The following is a 21,779-nucleotide window of genomic DNA, read 5'->3' on the forward strand; positions in this document are numbered from 1 at the left end:
CTACACCCTCACGTGGTCCCCAAAAGCTGGTTATTCCCTGTGTAGTATTTGGAGTTGAGTGTCCGCTCTCTGTCCAGAATTTGGCCCTTTTTTTTTTTCCCCTGTTTTGGCACCCAACTGGAAGTATTTGCGTCTCTAGAGCAATCCTGCAGAATCTGGTGTCCGTCTGAATTCCCTTTGGTGTCTGTCCAGCAGTTGTTGTCTCGGACACCTGACCACAGGAGGGCTGGACTGAGAGGTGCAGAGACAGCCCTGGGCTGGAAAGGAGCATCCGTGGGATGCTGAACGCTGTGAACTGCACACGTGTTTTAATAATTAAGTCAAACATTGACTAGTCTTGTGTTGAGCCCATGGTGGTTACAGGCATCGTTCCTGGACTCGTGTGATTTCCCATCCTGCCCTTTTTCTTTACAGCTAAACGGATGATCTTTGTTCAGCCTGGAGCGTTAATTTTCTTCCTTGGCATAAATCATCTTTGATAATTTCTGGGTTGATATGTAAGCCCCATGCTGTACATAAATGAATGAGTGATACGAGGAATATCTACAAATGTAGTTATGTTGTATGTAATGTACATAAGGAGAGAATGTATTTTGTTCATTTTTTTTTCTTAATAAAAATGTATATGCTAGCAAGGGTGTTTACTTAAGATCTGTTCGTTCTAACATCTCTTGCTTCTGAGAATGGGGGGGCGGGGGGGGAAAGTCTGTGAAGGTCTCGACGGTGCAGAAATTGTGAAACCGGGGGAGCGCTACATCTGGGCGGCAGGGACTGTTCTGCCGGAGGAGCCTGCCGTGTCCCTCTGCGCTGCACAACAGCTGAGAAAATATCCTGTTCCCTGCCATCAGCGATGGGCTGGGTCCGTATCCCATAAATCCAGCGTCTGCTTAGCAGTTGCAAGGACTTTTATTGGGGAGGAACACGGAGTTAGAACACGGGCTGATGCAAACCATCCACTTCTAATATTTGAGTCAAACCAAATTCCTTTTTTTTTTTTTTTTTTTCCTTCTTCTTTTGCATAAGTGGAAACGTAACCTGGGACAAAATGTTTGATTTTGGGCACTTGAAGCCAAACGGAGATGCTGAACTGCCCACGCTGCTGCTGACCCTGCTGTTGACGGCCCTCCTTCGTTAGGCTGCTTTGGCTTAGGGGCATAAGGTTCCATTCCCTCCTCCGCAGCCTGACCGAAGTGCAAGGAGAGGTTGCCAGGAGCGAGGATGAAATGCAGAAATAAAGGCAAGCTCCCTCTCCATCTCCCTTCCTGCCAACATGAGCCTAAAGCCACCGACAGCTCAAAGAGGTGCCCTGGCTGTGGTGGGGCTTCCCTTACCCACATCAACTGAGCATCCCACCCCTCTGGGTTTTCTGCTTTTTCAATTAAGGGAAAGATTTTTCACCACTATCCTACTTTCTTCTGCATGGGAAAAATACAAGCTCCTCCATGGCTGGCTACCTCTGAAAGCCTGGGTTGGTTTTACACCCTCTTTTTTTAATAATTTCCCGTGTTCTTGCTAGCAGGACTACACAGAGCCTGTGCTGGGTTTCCAGAGAAGCTCAAACCACAGTTGTAACATCTATGTAAGGGCTAGTTGTGGCTCTCAAGCACAAGCTCTGCTCCTCCCACCCCTTTCCGCTTAGCCAAGAAACAGGTCTTTTACATAAGAATGTTTATTGACAGAAATACATGATGCTTTCAAAATATATTTGTAGGAAAATGCAAGAATAATCTCTACAATCCAGTTCCTCAGTAAATTCCAGTGTAAATCAGACTCCTGTCCCCGTGAGAGATGCTGCTATACAGTACGTAAGAGCTCTAGTATATGTGCAAGGTTCAACGGGAAGCCACCTTAGGAAATAGGTTCTCCTTCTGCAAGTCCTTATGGATTATGTCTTCTCCTCCATGTCTTCTGTAGGCAACAGTCACCTCAGCTGGGTCGTGGCACCGTGAGCGGGAGATAAATGGTCCTGAAATATTTACACGTTCCCTGTGACTCTGAAAATAGAAAAGTCTCTTGCAAGGACATCTTGAGCTGCTTGTAAAACTCTCACCAAAAAGGTAAGAGCAATAATCTCTTTGTACAACGTGTCGGATGTTAAAGCTGTTTTTGGGGGAGAGAAGAGGAGTGCGGGGAAGGGAGGAGGGGCAGGGAGGGAGGAAATGCCTGGGTAGGTTTATTTTTTTTTTTTTAATTTCTTTTTAAATTTCTTCTTGGTCTAACAATTATGGCTACAGTCTACGAAGGGAAGGATTAAGGCCAAAGATGCTCATCGCTGCATTTCCTACCTGGTATTTTTTTTTTTTTTTTTGCAAAAAGAATGTTCTCAACATAAAAAACGTACTGCTTTTTTTATTTTTTTTCCCATGGAAATAGTTCTTTAAATAGGGGAAGGAAAATCTACTATAAAATATTAGTGGTTTAAAAATATGGTGTCTGGAAAAATAAATAAATGTACAATTCCTATTCAAATATAAATCACTATAAGCACTTGCTGAGCAGTTAATATCATCACTGGTCTCTGCTCGGAAAGATTTAAGGTTGCTTGATCTCAAGCCTTCGTAGGGTTCTCTTGGAAAGTCTTTGGACCTGATTCATTAAAGCACTTTGGCGTCTCTTTGCTGGGAAGGGGGATCTGAGGCACGTGCCAAACCCGACTGCCTGGAGATGCTCTGCCGGGGGCACCCTTAGGGCAACGCCAGCTCCCGCGGCCGAAGCTTTGCTGCTGCCCCGCGTTTTTGACACGTTTATTTTCAGCGAAGGGCAGAAACTCGAGGTTACCAACCTGCCACTCATCTCTCGGGGCGACTGGGAAGCAAACGTGCTCACGCAAGCAATTGCAAACACCCGGACCGGTTTTTCGAGCCTTGCTGAAACGTTAAAGAGCTGAACTCGATGCTGCTGGAGCTGGGGGACAAAGCCATGGAGCGGGGTTATCCAGGTGAGAGGTGTTTTCCTGCTTGGCGTTGAATTTTGATCCCCTACCAGACTGGCCTTCAGCTTTTTCTTTCTTTTGTTTTTCCTTTTCTTTTTTTAACCACCCCGCCCCCACCCCCGCTCCCCCCCCAAAACTTCTTCCCCGTAGTGCAGTGCACAGGTAACTGAAGTGTGCTGAATACATCGCTAATGAATAGCAGGAATATTTACATACAAAAATATATAGGTCTGAACACTTCAAACTCTGCCTTTTGATGCAGGAGAGAAGGGAGAAGAGCCAGTCCCTTTGAGAAGACACATCTTCTGCCGGCTCTTCTGCCGGCTTCTGTCCTGAGGCTGAGCAACCCACCCCAACCCCCTCTTCCATGGACCCTCTCCCGACGACTGGCTCGACCTGGCTTTCTCCAAGCTTTCCATTGCTTGGCTCTGCTTTTCCCTTCGTTCAGGATGGCCATGGGAGCAGATCCCCATCGTGTTTGACCTGGTGGCAGAGCCTGAAGGAAATCACCCCATCGTGCGTTGGTGAATACAGGGGAGAGGAAGGGCTGTGTTGGGGGATTGCTCTTCATCTGCAGCTCCTCTGGTTTGCAGAGGGCTTGGGACCACCACCACCATCCTCATGTGCTGGGAGATGCACTTCCCCAGGTGACCTTCTGGTCCTCTTCCCTTTGTGCTGGAGGATGGAGCTCAGCTCTGATCTGTGGCTCCACCGGGGCTGAGCTGCTTCACCGAAGCCTGGCCAAAGGTGTGAAACTCTCCAAATCCTTTTAGAGCCATTTAGGAGCTGTGATGGGGAGTAGAGAATCCAAAAGGGCCTCAGCCCAGCCTGTTTCTGCTCCTGCATGTTTGGTTTTTTTTCCGCGCCTCTAAAGACTTGCAGCAAAGGGAGACCTGGACAAGAAACCAAGGGTTGCGGGGTGAAGGTCAGTCCCAGCTTTGCTGCTGAGCCGGAATTTTCTTTGCAGGTCTCTGTTACTTTACCTGCTTTTGAAGAAAAGCTTGAGGATGTGGACTGAGCTTATAAACCTCGTGGGGAGGAAACACCAAGGGCTGTACCAATGGAAAACTCTGAATACCACCAAGCTGCCTGGCTCGTGCTTCTGTTGCTCTTTTATCTCTTCTGCTCCTCATGCAGGAAAACATGACCACAAAAATCACAAACCATCACGCTGCACGTAACCCACGGTCTCGGGGAAGGATGGATGCGGGCCGCAAGATGCTGCTGCGTAATTACTGGAAGGCAATCAATGCATCGGCAGAGCTGGTCTGCGCTGGAGCTGGGCTCCTGCACCACGAAACCCCCAACCTCGTGCCTGGGCTGGTGACCAGGCATCGCTCTTGGTCTCATTACGCCCTTCCTAGGAGGGATGATCTCAAGGAATTACTCCTTTTTGTTTTTTGTGTTTTTTTTTTTTTTTTTTCCTCTTCTCCCTCCCCTTTGCATCAATACAAGAAGCTGCTGTGCCTCTCCTGGTTTCCCACCGGGTGTAGGATCCGTCCCGCAGCCCTTCGCGGTGCAGCTGGCGGTGGCGTGGGACTGCGCATCACTTGGCTCGTCCAGCCGGGTCTGGATGCGTTCGTTTGCCCGTGGCACAACGTGGGGCTCTTGTGCGTTTTTAGCCAGCAGTTTATGGGGAGAGGATGGAAACTGGATTAAAAAGGAACAGGCTGTTCCAGCTTTTTCCGCTCGATACCTGGGCGTTTTGTGTCGGGGAGGGCAGAGCGATGACTAAACTGCGTGGGCCAGAGGATTTTCCTAGCTCTAATTGCCAGGTGCCGGTTTGCTGTTGGGAGCTGTGCTTCCTCTCCCATCCTATTTACGTTTCTTTCTTCTTATTTGTTGAGTTGCTCGATAGCAGGAGGCTGTGGTTGGAGTGGTCAGACGTGGGACGGGAGGGGACACGCTCGGAGGAGACACCAGCAGCTCTTTGGGAGCAAAGCCACCCTCTTTGCCCACGGCTGGTCAGGTCTGGCATGATAGGTCCTGCTGAGCGCCTGCGGGTGATAGATGATGCTCATCCAGATGAGGCCACCATGGTGGCTTGTGTTGACACCGCGCCCTGGAGGTGTCCTCTCATGTCCCTTCTTGTTCCGTCCTGCACCCCACATGATGGCACGAGGGGCCATGATTAGTTCATTAAGGGATTTTCTGGGGTTTGTTTGGGAGTTTTGCCTTGTTTTGGAGTTGTGTGCGTGTGTGTGTGTAGGGATTATGGGATTGGGTTTTTTTGGGTGTGGTGTGGTGGTTTTTTGCTTGATCGAGTTCTGTATCCTATAAATGCGTGTCCTCCTCTTCCTCCAGGTCCTCCTTCATGAGGGTGTCGAGAGGAACGATCCAGCTGTCCCCCAGCTCCCCATTGAGGTTCACCTTCTTCTCCTGCATTTCGGAGGAGGTCTCCATCACTTCCAGCGTAGGGTTATCGTGGTAGCCGTTCTCCATCGTCTGCAGCTCCTCGGTCAGGCGCTGCTGCGAGGAAAGAAAAGCCAGAAACACCAGTGAAAAACAGCTTGGCCATGCTGTGTGTGCCACCTTGGGGCTGTCACCTCCCAGCCAGCCACGGTCGCTGCCCCGTATAGATGTATGTAACTACATATAGAAACTTTCATGGTGAGTTTGAGGCTGGGAGCTGCAGTCAGTGCCAGCGCAGCAAAGGGATAGCATGGAGCTGGCAAGAGAGACTCTGCTAATGGTGGGAAGGAGCAAAGAACAGCCAGAGACACGTGGAAAACCTGCAGGAGCAGCTGCCAGCTTCAGCCTGGCCATGGACCCGTGGCTCCATGCCCCCAGGACCTTGAGAAGAAGGCCGAGCATCGCTGCTTCGCCCTGACCCTGCATCCTCACTCCTTCCTCACAATGTAACTCCATCCTTCCCCTCCCCTTTCTGCCTCCCTGTCCCTTTTTAGCTGCTTTATTGTTTTATTGTTATTCTCCTCGACCCAGTTCTCACCTTGCAGATTCTGATGACCCATTTGCCCCTCCATAAGCACCGTCCCTCCTCATTCTGGATCTCTTGGTAGAAAACAAGCAGGGAAAGAATAGCCCCTCCCAGCCCTTTCCCTTTGGCCATGTGTGGTTTTGGCTGATTCATGGATGAATCAGGCACTGCATCACCCTGGTCCTTTGGTACACCGTGCTCCAGGCTCCAGCCTAGCAGCCCCCATCCCAATTTTGCATTTGTCACGGCAACTTCTTCATCCCCATCCCACCCTGGAGGGATTCACCGGGGAGCTGCAGTCCTCTGTCAGTCTTTTTTTTGGCAGTGCAGGGCTCTCATTAGGCACCCGTGTTAAAATCCGCCTGGATTTACAGCTTGATTTATTACAGTGCTCCTAATAAATGCCAGGAGACAGGCGTGGGAGGGAATCCACAGAGAAGGAAAGGGATGGAGAAGCAAAACCGCAGGGCTTGGCACTAGCAGGGGGGGCTGCGAAGGCGCTGCTGGGGGGGTCCCTCGGGTTGCACAAGGTGAGGGGGGGATGCGGGCAGGAATGGTGGAGCTGGGGCGGGATGCTCGAAAGCAGAGGAGGCACCTGGGCTCTCGCAGGGGCTGTTTTGCCCCGTGGAGTTACTGGCACGACCCCTGGATGGATGGATGGATGCTCGGGCAGCGTTTTCTCCCTGCTGTGGCAAGGCACCCCCCCGCCGTGCAGCAAGGGGAAGGGGGCTTTAAAGCTGGGCTTTAGTAGGCTTTAGTCCTGTTAAAAGCTATTGAACCCTACCAAGCACTGGGGATGAGAGCTGGGGGTGTTACAGATGCAGTGCCCGCCCCTCCGATCCCTGTGTTGGAACTCACATTAAAGATCAGGGCCACATGTCCATCATCAAACCCGGGGAGATCAGGGTGGATGTGCTGGTTATTTCCAAGGTAAAACAACAGCAGGGTTTAAAAGGGGAGGGGAGGGTTGGAGAAAAATAAATTAAAAAAAAATAATAAAAAAAAAAAACTTTCAAGTCATTTTTGGAAAAGAAGCAGGAGGAAAACAAAAGAAACCACCCCAAACCAAATCCAGAAAAGAGAAACGTGTTTGACTTTCAAAAAGCCTATTGCAACTGCTTGGAAAAAGATCTTTTCCCTTGCTCTGAGCAAGAGCCGGACCGAGGAACTGCCGTCCCTTGCTTTGCGTTCACTCCCTTGCCCTGTGACTGGGGGGTATTTACCTCCAGAGCATCCAGCCAGGGCTGGCACCTGTTCCTCTGCACCATGTTGTTTGAGGGACACGCATTCCCATCGCTAAAAATACCTGTAATTTCTGTTTTCCGAACAATACGGGGGAAGAGTTTTATCCTTGTCCCTGCTGGGATGTTTTTCACCCTGACCAGGGAGATTTCAGCCGAGGGATGTCCTGGCTGTGAAACCCCATAAGCTCCAAGGGGAGCACAGCGGAGGTCAAATATCTATCGAGGTTTTGCATCCTTCCCCATTCCCTCCCCAAAAAAATCATGCCTTGTAAAAACAAGTCTGACGCTGGCGTTGGTTTGCTCTTCCCTGCCTCCTGTATTCGTCTCTGTTAGATTGCAAACATTTTAGTGAATAATGCCTTATCCCCCGCCTTCAGATGGCTCCCGGTGTTGGGTTGGGACCCACTGGGAAGGATGAGCTGGTTTGGGGGGAAACAACTTAAAGTAGTACCCAGGGGTTTGCTTCTCCATCAGGAGGGTGGTTTACCCTTATTGTATCATTTGGCCTTATTTTTTTTTCTCCCTTTTCTGTTGCAGTCTCTCCTCCGGAGCTAAATCCTCAGCAAGAGCAGCAGGGGCCATGGGTACGTGGCAGAGCTCTTCCTCCCCAGCACCGCAGGGCATGGGAACGGCCAGTCCTTGCAGGTGGATGCTACACTAAAATCACCCAGAATTGCTTCCTGAGATAAAAATGTTACTATTTTTTTTTTCCGTGTCTGTTCTTCCTTAAATCCTGCTGCCGCTGCTCAGATTTGGCCCTGGCCCAGCTCTCCTAAAGGCTGAGCTGTGCAGTGTACGGCATCGATACCCTCCTGCGGCCGTTCTCCTGCCGTCCTCCCACCCTGCAAACAGCTGCAGGCTCCCTGGTATCCCTGGGAAGGTATCGGGGCGATGCTGGGCACCCAGCCCTACTCATAAAGGTATTTTGAGAATTTTTTTGAGATGGGTTTGGAGGAAGGTTTTATGCCAAGAAAGCCTTTCTTGTCAAAATTACGACCCGAGGATGCTGCTCAGCTGCCCTGTGCCCTGGGTGGCAGTGGGGATGGGTCTGCTGTACCCCACTGCCACCAGCCCCTCATTTCCCTGGTTTTCATCCTGGCTGCCCCACACCCCGACACCCCCAAAGGGCAGCTCCTGCCCCTCTGGAGCATCTGCAGCACTTGGGCACCCCTTGAGCAACATGTGAGGGTGGTGCCTGCCGGACAAGCCAGGTTGTCTCCACCATCAGAGATGACAACGTTGATGCTCTTCATCTCCTGAAGATGCCTCTGGGACAAAAAGGTCCCAGGGTACCTGTCCCACTCCCCTCCCACCTTACCTGGTCCTTCTTTTGGGAGAAGCGCTGGTGGCAGCAGCCATAGATGGCTGCGATCAGCAGCAGGGAGCCGGCCAGGGTGACGATGGTGATGATCAGGGGTGTGCTGAACTCATCGTTGATTATCATCTCCCTCTCCATTTTGTCATAGGTGATGTTGGTGATGCCGAGCTGCCACAGAAGGGACAGGTGAGGGCCCAAGGAGGGCTTCCTGTGCCTCCCACCTTGGGGGACATCTGCAGGGAAGCTGCGCTGTGCCCAGGGACCTGCTTACCTCCTCTAACTTGTCCTTCTCCTTCAGCTCCTCAAGGACTTTTTCAGGGTCTAGAGGGACTGGGGAAAGAAAGAGGCTGCAATGAGCACAGGGTAGGTGGGTCCTCAACGCATCACCCCGGGTCAGTGGCGTGACCCCCTTTCTGCAGGAGGTGGATGGAGACGTGTGAGCATGGAGCCAACCCTTGCAGGTGCCTCCACAGACAGGTAACAAGCCAGGATCTCTTCTCCTGGCAGGAGGACAGTCCTGGGGACCCCAGTCCCCACCATCCCCCAATCCCGGGCTGTGCTGACCCTGATGGGCGTTCTGCTTTGGTGGGCAATTTGCCAATGGGACCAGCAAGGGGTTGTAACCGGCTACTTCAGGGCATGCAGGAGTGGTGCAGGATCAGTCCCCAGGGACGAGTTGCCCTGCTCATGGTCAGGTGCTGGAGGCTGGATCCCCTACCCAGCCCTGATGACAAAGAGGAGGAGGATGGGGCTCAGTCCTTCCTCCCCCTTGAGCTAGGGTAGCGTGACGCCTTCATCCTCCCAGCACCCTGCAGCTAAAGCAACAACTGGGCTCTGATGTGGGCAAGAAACTCCCCTCTGTGGCCCCTTGGGGAAGGCACTGGTTTTTAACCACATGGGAGGAATTTTTCCTCCTAGAGCCTTGACTTATCGTGGATGGGAGAGGGATCTGGTGCATTCACTGGGGAGCAAAGCTCATTTCTGGGGTTGTTTTGCCTCTCCCAAGCTTCTTGAGATGGGGCAACCCAAGGAACAGAGCCCCTTGGCCAAGCTCTAGCAGACCCCAAGGGCTCTGCCAAGCCTCAGGCTGCATCCCTGTGACAGGATCCCCAATGCCAACCCCATCCCGTCCCGCTTGGGGCAGGATGGTGGGATCATACTCACGGTGCACCACCGCCTGCACAGCCCAGCGCTGGGAGCGGGGCTCAGGGGAGCTCAGCGTCACCGTGCACGTTTCCCTGCTGGCATTGAAAGCGTGCTGGCCCGTCGAGCAGAAGCTCTCGAAGAAGGAGATGTTGACGCTGGCGATCCTCCACTCGGCCTGTGGTGACAGCAAAGGCTCAGCACCATCCTCCCATCTGGGGATTGTCAAGGAGCACCCTGCCCCACCGCCAGGGATGCTGTGGCCATCCCCATCCTCCCCCATCCCGTTGCACCGCCCGGCCGCCGCCGGCCCTCCCAGGGAACAGGAAAAGTTTAAAAGTAGTTTCTTTATGAGAAGCCGAGCTCTTGGCTGCCGTTCCTCACTGGGGCCCTGCGCCGGCCTTATCTGAGGGCTGCAGCTTTTGGTGTTACAGGAATAGCAGGTCCCCAAGGGAAGCAGGACGGGGGGGCCGGCGGAGGATGAGGGGCCGCAGCGGGAGCAGGATGGGGCTGTGCAGCACCCCCTGTGCACCCACAGGCATCTGCAGCTCTCCTACCCACATTTCTACCCTCTGTCCCCACCAACATGGGTCCCTGTCCTCCCTAGGGCTTCCCCATGGCTCTGTGGCTCCGCAGAGGCAAGAGAAAGTGTTTTGCTTTCAGATAAACTGGACCGTCCCTGGAGGGGTTAGCCTGGAGAGATGGTAGAGGGATGGATGGAGCCCATGACCCCTCTGAGCTGTTCCTGAGGTGTTTTACATCCACTCAATGCTTCGTAGCAGCTGGGAGCTCATTAAGGTGGAGGTGATCGTCCTCCTGCACGCACAGATGCTGCGTGCACAGGTCCTACATTCAAAGATGCCGTATGTACAGCTCCTACGCGCACAGGTTGTGCGTGCACAAGTCCTTTGCGCACAGATGCACAAGGTCCTGTCTGTACAGGTCCTGTGTCTGAAAGTCCTCCGTGCACACTGGAACGAGGTGCCCTGGCTGGGATGGACCTTAAACCTCCCTCTGCAACGCCATCCGTGCCAGGTCCCGCTCACGCTGATGGCCGGCAGCATCCCGCTTGCTCCACACCGCAAGGACGGGAGCCACCCGACTGAGGAAGGCACCTAATCTCACCCCATCTTATCTAAATATTTGGGAAGTGGCGGTGGAGACAGGATGCACTTGCTGGGGCGGAAGACCGGTCCCCGTCCCAGCGCGAGGGTGAGCTCAGCATCGTGAGGCCCCGGCCATCCCTGGGAACCGCTGCTGGCCCTTGCCTGTCCTTTCGCTTTGCACAAGGAGAAGCTTCCCCCGGGCCCCTCCGTTGAGTCCGCACCATCCCGGCTGCATCCCTGGGAAAAGAGCTGGATGGGAAACCTGCCCTGGGCCAGGGCAGCCCATGGGCAGCAAGAGGAGACCTCGGCAAGGCAGAGACCCCCAGAAAGCTCGTCCCCAGTGGGGTGGGGAGGAGAGGGTTACAGCCTGGTCGGGGTGGTGTTTTTATCATCTTCGGACGCTGGGTTGTGCTCCTACGCTTCAACAGTCCTGCAGTCTATCAGTCCCTGCCCGTGCAGCGTTTTCTGCTGGGCAGAGGCATGAAAAGCCTCTCTGCTGCCTCCCTGCATCCTCCTTCCCCAGGTTTTGCCACAGCTCTGCCTTCCTCTGGCCCTTAATAACCCACTTCTTCTCTTACCACCCTGGGGTAAGACCTTTAAATTTTTTTTTTTTTTTTTTTTTTTGGTGGGAAGGGAAATCAGATGTGACGCTAAAACCCAGCCGAGCATTGAGCCACTTTGCTTCTATAGAGTGATCGGCGCCTAAACCGCTTTTGAGGCTGAACTGGAGGGATTTACCCTTTCCAGGGTTGGAGATGGGCACGGTTAAGTCCCACTGCAGCCAGCAGGGATGCCCCGGTGGCGGTGCCCCGGCCCTGGCAGCTCTTCCCTCCCACCGCCGGGGCCGCTCACATTCCTTGGCCGGAGTTGACAGGCGCTGCCGAGCAGCTCGAATCCGGTTCCCACACTGGCGGGGACCTAAAACTAACATCCCTGAATGAGGTAACAGCACTTGAGTCAACAAACTGCCCCCGCCAGCTGGACGGGGTGAGGGGGACGGAGACCCTTCTCGGCATGGGGGTCCCTCCAGCTGCTCTGGGGACCATCCTGCTGTCCCCAGCTCGGTAGGTGTCACACAGCAAATTCTCTCAGGCAACTGGGTGCGGGTCCAGGTAGTCCTACTGTTGCTTTTGCATCCCCAGTTGGAGCAGGCTGTGCTCCTCCTCAGCATCCTCTGACTCAGCTTGCTGGGCACATCTGCATCCCAGCTGGGGACACGACGGAGGAGCCACACTGGCTCCCTGGGAGGTGGCCATAGGGTTGTGTGGCTCAACCAGAGCTCAGGGGACACCAGACATCTCTGACATGGTCACCTCTTCTTTCTCCTAACTCATTTAGGGGTTGGGATGAGGAACAGAGCATCCATCCACCCCGAGGCTTGGAGCACCCCAGGCAGCCAACAAAAACCCAACTGAAGATATACTTGTGAGCTGAACCTTGGGAAAGTCATCCTATGTAACACAGGGCATCAAGCTAATAAGTCTCGTTAAGAAACTCATTAAGATCCTGCTGAAATCAAAGGAAGGAGAAGGGGCAAAAGGGAGGGTGAGGGAACGTGGATTGAACTTCAGCGCTGGTTGAAAGCATCACCTGAAGAGGAAAGATGCTGGGACCCAACAAGCCCATAAAATTCCTTTGGTCCACAAAGTGGTGCCAGCCATGTATTGGGCATCATTTATTTTTTTTGTGGGGGGGCAATTAGAGTTTGGGCTTTTGGTTGCTTGTTTGGTTTTTTTTAAGTTTTAAATTTACTGCAGCTGGAGGAACTGAGGTGCAGTGGGGTGTGCCGCCCACAATTCCTGGGTTCAGTCCCAACCGTTTTGCGGGGTTCCTGATGCAGACCCAACCCTGCATCGCCAGCGCTGCCCCATGAGCCCAGCTACCCGTGGGGCGGGGGGTGTCCTGCATTGCCCCCTCCCCTGCCACGTGTGATCTGGGCACGTCCCCCACGGCTGAGTCCCTGTGTTGCCCTCGATGCTCCCCCGGCTCCTCTCTGGAGCTGAGCTTTCAGCACAACGCCGCACGACTCCATCTCATTCTTGCAGACCGGGTTTGGAGCCATTTCTGGAACACTTCTCCTTATAGCGCGCACTTTCCTGTTTTCCCACGGGTTGCAAAATGCAAAGGATTTTTTCACTTTGCTGTCAAGATTTGGCTAGAGACTTGTTTACCGGGCCTACAAAGCAGGGAAACCAGATAGTGCCATTTCTCTGTTATCTGCTTGGATTGGGAGGCATAAAATTTGTTGCAATTTTCAGGAACGGGCCGAGTGGAAAGTTAACGGCAAGCGGGTGGGAGGCGTTTTGGCAGCCGAGGAGAGCGATGCTATGGGAGGATGCACCCTTGCGGTCTTTCTGCAGCTGCTTCGAGGCATAATTGGCATTTTGTACTAACAATGCTTCAGCTGGTTATTATGCCCAGAGGAATCTAAGGGAAACAGGCCGGCAGACTCCACGGCTCGCCAGCTCCAACGCGCCATCGCCCAGCAGAGCGGCCAGAGACGAGCAATGCATGATGCCAAGCCGCGATGTCCGCCCACCCCTTAGCTCGCCAACATATCACTGTGCACCAGCACTTCCCAGTCTTACCATCCCCATCTCCAAAAAGCCTGCCAGCACAGCTCCAGCAAAGCCATGTGGAGGACAGAGTTGGGGTTGTTGAGCCTGGAGAAGAGAAGGCTCCAGGGAGACCTTATAGCGGTCTTCCGGTACCTAAAGGGAGCCTACAGGAAAGATGGGTCCCAAACTCCAGGCTGCTGTGCTTCCCAGTTGCTCTGCAGTTGGATGCCACCCTGGCCCAGCTGTGAGGTTGCAAGATCTCACCAACACAACAACTGGAGGGGAACTCCATATTTTTTTGCTTGGGCTTTTGGGATGAACTTCTGGCCCCTCTGCAAAAGTAAAAGTCAAAAAAGGCCTTTGCAGAGGGGAAATTTCACCGTCTAAAATTTCCCATTGCTCTTTTACTGAGACCTCAGTGGTCTCAGCTGGTCCTTCTACTTGAAGATGACCACACGGGCCGCCTCTTCTCCCATATCCCCCACTGCCTGATACTACTGAGTGTGGGCTTGCATTTGCCATTTTACACCCCAAAAGCGACTGCATCTTGTTTTGATGAAATTACTCTCATCTCTGTAGGCTCACACGCTCAGAGCACTACAGGTTAAAAGCTGATCTCCAACAGCAACGCAGCTGCTAATCCTACACAGAAGTCCAAAAGGGTGGTACTTACACAGGTTTTAGCTTCTTTCAGATACATCATGGGCTGGTTATTTTGCACCTGTTCTTTACAGATGACCTAGAAAGACAGAAGAAAAGCAACTCTCAAATCCTTGACAGAGGTTGGAAAGACAGTTGGTCACTAATACAATGGACTGACCAAGGCAGGAGACACCCCAACCGAAGCTCTGATCCATTTTATGGAGGTGAGACAGGCTTAGGAGCCCTTCACTCAACCCTTTATATGAGGAAAGGGTTTTCACAGATAACCGACACAGTTGTCTGCAGGATGTTTGCTAATGCACTTCCCAAACCAGGTTTAGGATTTGCAGTATGGGGTAAAGCAGGAATGGGCTCAGGCAGTAGGAAGATCCATGCCAGTGGACCATGATGAAGTCCTGCCCTACCAAAGATGAGCATCTTTGCTCAGGATCCCCATCCTTCCATCTTAGCACTTTAGTTATCTTGGCTCGTGTTTTGAGACACCCCCCCGCTTTGCTCCCAAACCATTTTCTGCTAGTATCATCTATGAACATTTGATGCTGAATTGTGGTCTTTGTCCTCTCGTCATGTCCAAATCTGCCCCAAGGCAGCTTTTGCTCTCCATAATGCCTCCCTCTCTCTTCCCAAATTTCACTTCTTCCCTCTTCAGCACCCAGGCCATAATCCCCTTCACCTCCATCCTCCATGTCTCTTCACTGGAAAGCTACAGGAGAAAGCGGTTGGACTAGAAGACCTTTAAAGGTCCCTTCCCACCCTAACCATTCTATGATTCTATCATCTAGAATTATTTTACTGCCTCGTGTTTTCCTAAAGCAGACCTCTCTGACACAGACATGTGCAGCGACAAGCGCTGCAGGCTTTACGTGTACATGGGATCATCAGTATGAAGAACCTAAACCTTCCCATAGGTGTCATTACCTCATTTTGGAAAGAAGCGTTCGGGTGCTGGGGGCCAGTACTGATGCTCGCTGTCTGGTCCCCCGGGGCTGGGGCTGATGGCCGTGCGCTGGCAGGGCTCTGGTCAGCACTTGTAGGTTTGGTTGACGCAGATGCGACCTCTTGGCTTCTCTGGTCTGGGTCCACAATATGCAGCAAAAAACAAGCAGACAGGCACTGATACAGTACAGAGGATGCAGCTGACACAGTTCATGAGCAACTGAAGATAAGTTTTCAGCTCTACCCCTGCCTTGAAGCTCACTGTGGAGACGTTTTGGGTTTCTACCTTTTTTTTTTTAACTAACTGTGATATGAAAAAAAAAAAAATATTGCAGATTGTATTTTCTGCTGCTGAAAGCCATTAGACTGTTCTGGAGAGAAGAACCCAAACGCTATGATAGGTGTGGGTTGGGAGCTGGGTAACCACTTAAAACCGGAGCACTGCTGGGTAAATGGGATGGCCCTCATTTCACTTCATCTGGGGTGTCTTCCATGGAGGTTTCTACAACAGAGGCAGACTGTCTGAGCTGGCTACCGAGGGTCTCCCAGTGAATGGAGTTCATCGTACAACCCCACTGACAACTGCATCTCCATCAGCTATGGAAGAAGCCCAGGGTGACGTGCTTAGAAGTAGTGCCTGGTACTATAGGAGACAGCCTGGGGTCCTGCCTGCTCCTCCAGAGGGGCACATGCCCCACATCTACCAGGCCCACGCAGGTGTCCCCGATACCTGAGATCATCTCGGACACCTTTGTAAACGTCTGTAGCATCTTTCTTGTGCGATGGGAGTAGTGCAAGGAGCATAGCAGCCTCCTGCCTTCCCGAATCCTTGTGAAGAACTGGATCTCTGTCCCTGGGTTCCTAATTGATCTTTAAATGGTGACAAAGAGAATTAAAATGCCACATCCTGTTCACAGCCTGTTTGCTTTTGGGACTCCTGCCTCTTCCACAGAAAAGACGAGGGATCTTTCTCTCCCGGACACATTCTGAAGGCTCCAGGAGAGAATTAATTTTCAAAGCCATCTGTTTCTTTTGTTTTCTCTCACCTATTTATTAAATGTAAAAGTTTTTTAAACCTCTTCATGCTCAACGCTTGAGGTCAAATTTGAATTAACATAATTTCATATATCATCCTTTAAAGGAGAACAGTCCTGTGGAGCAGGAGGGGAAGGAAACATCCTTCATGAAGACACCCATTTCCCCTCCTAATACCTGCGAACATGCTCAAAACATGACTTCGATGAAGCCAGCGAAGATGGTTTTGCATTAAGACCTCGACCCATTTAATGATGCTGACAGCAAGGCAGAACTAGGGGGCTGAGGGGGAAGAAGATGTTTTTTTGAGTGGCTTCTGTATTTCAGGTAGCTGTAAATTGGGTCAAGAACAACCTTCTCCAGAGGAAGATAATGAAGGGCTGCAGTGTCATCACAGCTTTTTTTTTTCAGGGCCAGATGTGAGCTGGACCCACAATCCCACCCGCGTCTGGAGAGCTCCATGGAGCCCTCACAGTCCCACGGTGTGATTGCTTCCCCACAAACGCTACCAGATGAAATGCCAAAGGGGACCCTAGACTGTGCCTCACCAGGACACTTACAAATGAATATGGCTCTGTAGAGCTCCAGAGGTCTAGAGAAAACATATTAACGGTGTTCAGCAACATCCTAACCACCACATGGACTCTCATAATGCTGCTTAGACAGAAGTCAGCAACCAAACCCCCTGCAGCAATGACGAATATCCTGCCTAACTGCTTAGACTCTTTAGAGGTTTTAGGGTCTACACAAAATCTCCTTAGTCATCTAAAGCTTATTTTCTATGCATGCTCAGATGGCCTTCATTAAGCTGCCGGCCAAACTAGGGATCTCCTACAGTCAGCATTCTGGGTGCTGTCAATCTGTTTCACCAACTCCACAACATCAGTCTCCACCTCTGAACTCACTGCTGCTGGCTCCCTTTTGCAGTCACTGAAGATTGAGTCATTGCAGTTGATGCAACTTCAGGCACAGTTTGGTCCATCCAAAAGTCGATGTCTACGCTTTGCTAGTTGATTCATGCTAGCTATGAATCAACTAACTGCATTGACTCGAACTCCACTGATGGCAACAGGGACCTAAACACCCACTTGTCATGGAGACAACTACGCTGGAAAGTCCTAAAATGAGACAAGGTGATGACACCCCATAATGGCAGGAGGTGTTTAGGGTAGCCAAAGGAAGACCACAAAAAGACCTCCCAGCACAAAAAATCAAGGTTCTTGTCTCCTGGTACCTGCTCCGAGAGTCGGTGTGGTTGCCTCTGAGACCTGGTGGCTGCTGCTAGGTGGTAAAGACACAGATGCTTTACTAGTGGTGGGGGAGATGGATCCATCAAAAGGAGTAACAGAAGTGTCGATGCTTCCAGGTCTGGTGAAAGAGGTCCGTTCCTGGCCTGGAGAACTGGGAGAAGAGTGAGGCTGCTTGGTGACAGATGTGGGAGAAGACATGCCATTGTCCTTGAGCCCAGGGGCAAGGCTGCCTGTTGAGACTCCAGTGCTCGCAGCAGTGCTGGTCAGTTGGTCCAAAGGCTGACTTCCCTGAGCTGCCACGCTGGGAGAGGATGCGACAGCAGTCCCTAAACCTCGTGTGGTGGCTGTAGGGCTGCTTGCATGAGTGGGGACGCGACTTGCAGCAGTGGTTATTGCTGAACTTCCCGAGCTGGCTGGAGCACTGGTCTTCTGCTGGGCTGCACTGGAGGTTGCAGCAGGGGTGGCTGTTGAGGCTCCAGAGCTGATTGAAGAGCTGACCCGCTGAGACTGGTGGGGCGATGTCGTGGGGGCAAGTGGTGGGTTTCCCAGGTTTTTTGTGGTAGTGGCCCCTTGAACTGCAGTGGTTGATGTCGCAGGGATGGATGGTGGGTTTCCTGGGCTGCTTGCAATGGTGGTCCCTTGACCAGTGGTGAGTGATATCACAGGGGCAGGCAGTGCGTTTCCCAGCTTGCTTGTAGGGCTGGGCCCTTGAACTGCAGCAGGTGACGTCGCAGGGGCAGGTGGTGGATTTCCTGGAGTGCTTGTGGTGGTGGTCCCTTGTGTCTTGCTGGTGCCTGTAGTTGTGGTCTGCTCATTTTGTCCTGGCTTTGCAGTAGTTGTAGTTTTAACATCCTGAGAGGTGACACCTAGGGAAAAGTAAAAATGCCAAGATAAACTTTGAACTAAGGAAACTACCCTTGGTTTCCACCCAGAACAGGTATTTGTAGAAATAAATGCTGACCAGAAACCATGAGTCATTCACTCAGGGCTTGTCTCATACTCTCTAAACTCATACCAAATGCCATGTACTACTATCACTGTGTCAAGCAGAAAGTAGAGCAGAGGAGGAGGAGGAGAAGTCAAACTCACAGGACTTCAAAGGGGTTCGAGGGTGATCAGGAGGGCAAGAGCTGCTGGTTCCCAGAGGCAGATCTTTCTCAGACGGGAGGTGCACCACCTCCCGGTGCAGGGCTGCCCTTGTAAGAGAGCGGCCAAGGGATATGCCAAACGCTGTTTGTCCAACCTTGTTATGAGGGCCTCTCACATCCCTGAAGTTGTGAGTACCCTCAGATAAAAAAGTGGCACTTACGACCATTCTGAAAGTTATATTCTTTTTGCAAGCTCAATCTTTGTTTCTTTAATTGCTTACATTTCAACTTAGGTTTTTTTTTTTTTCCCCTCCCAAACTCAGATAATTACTATAAAAACATCATAAAATAGGCAGTCTCATTTGAATCCACAGAATCAAACCATTGAGGGTGGTGAGACACTGGAGCAGGTTGCCCAGAGAAGTTGTGGATGCCTCATCATTGGAAGTGTTCAAGGTCAGGTTGGATGGGGCTTTAAGCAACCTGATCTGCCCATGGCAGGGGGGGTTGGTCCAGATGATCTTCAAAGGTACCTTCCAACTCAAACCGTTCTCTGATTCTATGAGAACCTGTACACACTATAATTCCCAGTTGGGTGAACTGTGGAAACCATACGGCTTTGGCGGGCACCTGGCATCCAGCCAGGGTCAACCCACCACACCAACTCTCCAAACCAGGAGTCACACGTCCAAGGTTTGATTTTTAGCCATATCCTAATGCTGCTTTCCAGCCATCTGCTTTGTTCCTCCGTGCTGGCACACTGGCAAAGTATCTTCTGTTATGGAGCCTGTTTGTTAGCACTGGTTGTGCTTCAAAGATCTGAAGAAAGCTTGAGCTTCTGAGATTCATACCGCTGGGGAAATCTAACCCCACCATATCAGGACCCCAGGGGGATGTGGAGGTATGTTGGAGACAGGACCTGGGCAATGGGATTTGGGGAGCCTACAACACTACATTGATGGGAAAAGAGCTTTTTGTGGGGACAAGTCATATTTCCTATAGACAGAAAACTGCCTGCAGGAGAAGAGGTAAGGAAGCAAAACACATGCATGGACACTTAGCAGGTGAAACCCGGGTGCAAAAGATAGGAGGGAGTTTCCATCCGGTTAGCCACAAAATGGGTCTATCCCGTAAATAGGGCTGTAAAAGTTTGACAGGAGTTTTGACAAGGAAGGTAAAAAAAAAAACAATCCCCTAAAGGTAGAAACAATACAAAAGAGACGTAAATAAAGAAAGGGTTGGAAGGAAGTGGAGGAAATCCCCCACTACTCTCGCTTCCTTTTCATGCCCCGGCCCCATCCCAGAGAGGCAGGAAGCAAACACGCACCAAAGGAGAGGTAGAAAAGACAATTCAATTCAAGCCAACTCGGTCCAAAAGAAAAAGGCAGATCCATGTTTTTGCTCTGGGCCAGCCTCGGTGGGCAGCTGGGACCCTGCTAGCCAAGAAACTGGCATCCCTGCCCCAGCACTTCTCTGTCCCACCCCAGGGAGCTGCAGCTACGTTTTTACCACTTTTAGCAAAAATTGGGGTTGCTCTGCTGATGGAGAAAGCTGGTGTGATCCTCCAGGTTGGCCCTGGCTGGGGTACTAGTAGGGCTTCTTTCAAGGGACACAGGGTGACACAGCCCAAAAAAGCATCTGGGAGAAGAACCAAGACTTAAGTTGATGCCCACAAAGCTGACTCATATTTTATCTTTCCATATCTCTGCATCCACATTTAGTGCTCCTCTCCTGCTAAGGTCAAGAGATGTTAAAAGATGAATTTATTCTTCCTCATTAAGCCAAGACCAGCGATTTAAGTGGGCTGAAAGCAACTTGAGGAGTCAGCACCCTGCTTGAAACTGGTGAGCCAACATGCAAGAGGATGGATGGATGGATGGATGGATGGATGGATGGATGGATGGATGGATGGATGCATTCAACAGGTGCTGACCATGCTGGCAGGTAGGATGCTATCCATGCTACTATATGGTTCTGGCTGAGGTCTGGGGTCAGGCGATGTTAAGTGCCACAGAGGTAGAAATAGTTCTGCTTTGGTGGGAAATGACCTGCAGCCCTTCAGCACGTGGCAACACAAGTAATATATGAGCCAGAAAACATGTCACCACACCATTCCCTCTCTACAAACCCATTCCTGCTGTATCAGGCTGGATGGAACCACTGGGAAGCCCTTTGCAAAAGATCTCCCATCCCAAACTTGAGCTGAAGGTGATGTTTCTTTAATAACCTCAGCTGAGCTGCTACCAAATTTTCCCTTTCACCCCGTCTTCTTCCATAGTTTGCTTGTCTCAAAGCAGAATGTTTTGAAGAATTGTCATTGCTGGCTGAAATGCAACGGCTGTGGTGAACAGCAGTCATGGAGTTGCCCATGGGAAGAGGAAATCCAGGCAGGTTGCAGGCTTGGCGCTCTTCAAGACAATGTGCACCACCATGGGCTGGGCCCGCAACACACCAGTGGAGAGAAACCGTGGCTATGGCTGGGTGAGATCTTCCTTCCATGGAGGAATCGGAGGAGGATCGGCACCCCTATCCATCCCCACACCTCTCCCACAGATTTTTGGGCACCCAACTGTCAGTGAAATTCACCTTCTCTCTCCAATTGCATTAAATTAAACTGTTTTCTCACCGCTGCTGTACAAAGAGCCAGATGCTGCTGCAGTTGTGGGGGCTGCAGTTTTATTGCTCTGGGCTTAATATTAGTTGTTTGTCTAGGGACTCTGTCTCACTGCAGCATTGGGAAAAGACATATTTTATTTAGACTGGAGAAAAATAAATTGCTTTATTTTAGGTGTCTTGCAGAAGACCTGGCTTATGCAAACTCATTGTTCTCATTTTCAGAAGCCTAGCAAATACTTACTTGCAAAGCAGAAACAAATACGGAACAAGGAGTGAGAGTACCACAAGCCCAGGAGTCCCTGTTTTCCTCCCACATGTGCTGTATTTCTTTCAAATGCCAGATAACTGTGTTTTTTTATCTTTTCCTCCCTAACTGGCCACCCATGCCAAGTCTCAGCGGCGGACCTGGGGGTAATGACTGGTAATGAGCCCCTGTTTGCCTGGGCTGGTAGCCAGTATTGCCTGATGATTGTCCTCAACAGAAGAACCAACGAGGATCTGGTCGAAGGAGGAGAAAACCCCTGTAACCACAGACTGGTGGTGGTAATAACAGCCAGACAGGACAGGATTATGTTTGGTGCCCCTTTAGCATGAAAATTACTCACAAAAGATACAGTACATCCTTTTGCAGGAAACAAATGACCATTTCACGCCATGAGCCCCAGAGATAAAAGGATTTAAGGCGTGCTATGAGAGAGAAGGAGGATGGAGGAGAAGTCCTGTAAGCCACCACTCCCCTTACCAGGAGGAGATCCTTTCTTTTGGAAAGTTCACTTGAATTTCAGCCAGAGTCCCTCACCCTGTTTTCCAGAAGGCAGAAAAAACTGCCTGCTCCTGACCTTCCTGGCTGCATTTTGGCAGGGCAAGGCCACTTATTTGATCGCACTTTTTTGGACCGTCATCAATTCCTTATTTGAAGGAAAATGAGGGTAACAGAGCAGCTACTGGTGTA

The 21,779-nt window shown here is 51.3% G+C and overlaps 1 protein-coding gene across 4 annotated transcripts in view; it reads right to left on the reverse strand.

The window, feature by feature from the left end:
* Positions 1-1,654: 1,654 nt before the first annotated feature.
* Positions 1,655-21,779, reverse strand: part of PODXL (podocalyxin like) — a 46,457-nt gene continuing 26,332 nt past the window's right edge. Inside the window, exons 2-9 of one of the 4 annotated variants that reach the window (XM_063323698.1) lie at positions 17,108-17,989; positions 14,821-14,975; positions 13,913-13,978; positions 9,597-9,753; positions 8,704-8,762; positions 8,433-8,600; positions 6,729-6,785; positions 1,655-5,398 (exon numbers count right to left, since the gene is read on the reverse strand). In XM_063323698.1, the coding sequence (XP_063179768.1) occupies positions 5,207-5,398; positions 6,729-6,785; positions 8,433-8,600; positions 8,704-8,762; positions 9,597-9,753; positions 13,913-13,978; positions 14,821-14,975; positions 17,108-17,989 (1,736 nt within the window). In that variant the 3' untranslated portion in view covers positions 1,655-5,206. Of the gene's footprint in view, positions 5,402-6,728; positions 6,786-8,432; positions 8,601-8,703; positions 8,763-9,596; positions 9,754-13,912; positions 13,979-14,820; positions 14,976-17,107; positions 17,990-21,779 lie in introns of all 4 variants that reach the window. The other 3 variants (XM_063323697.1, XM_063323700.1, XM_063323699.1) reach the window with 3 other exon arrangements.

The sequence above is a fragment of the Chroicocephalus ridibundus genome, chromosome 1, assembly GCF_963924245.1.
Source record: "Chroicocephalus ridibundus chromosome 1, bChrRid1.1, whole genome shotgun sequence".
NCBI classification, from domain to species: domain Eukaryota; kingdom Metazoa; phylum Chordata; class Aves; order Charadriiformes; family Laridae; genus Chroicocephalus; species Chroicocephalus ridibundus.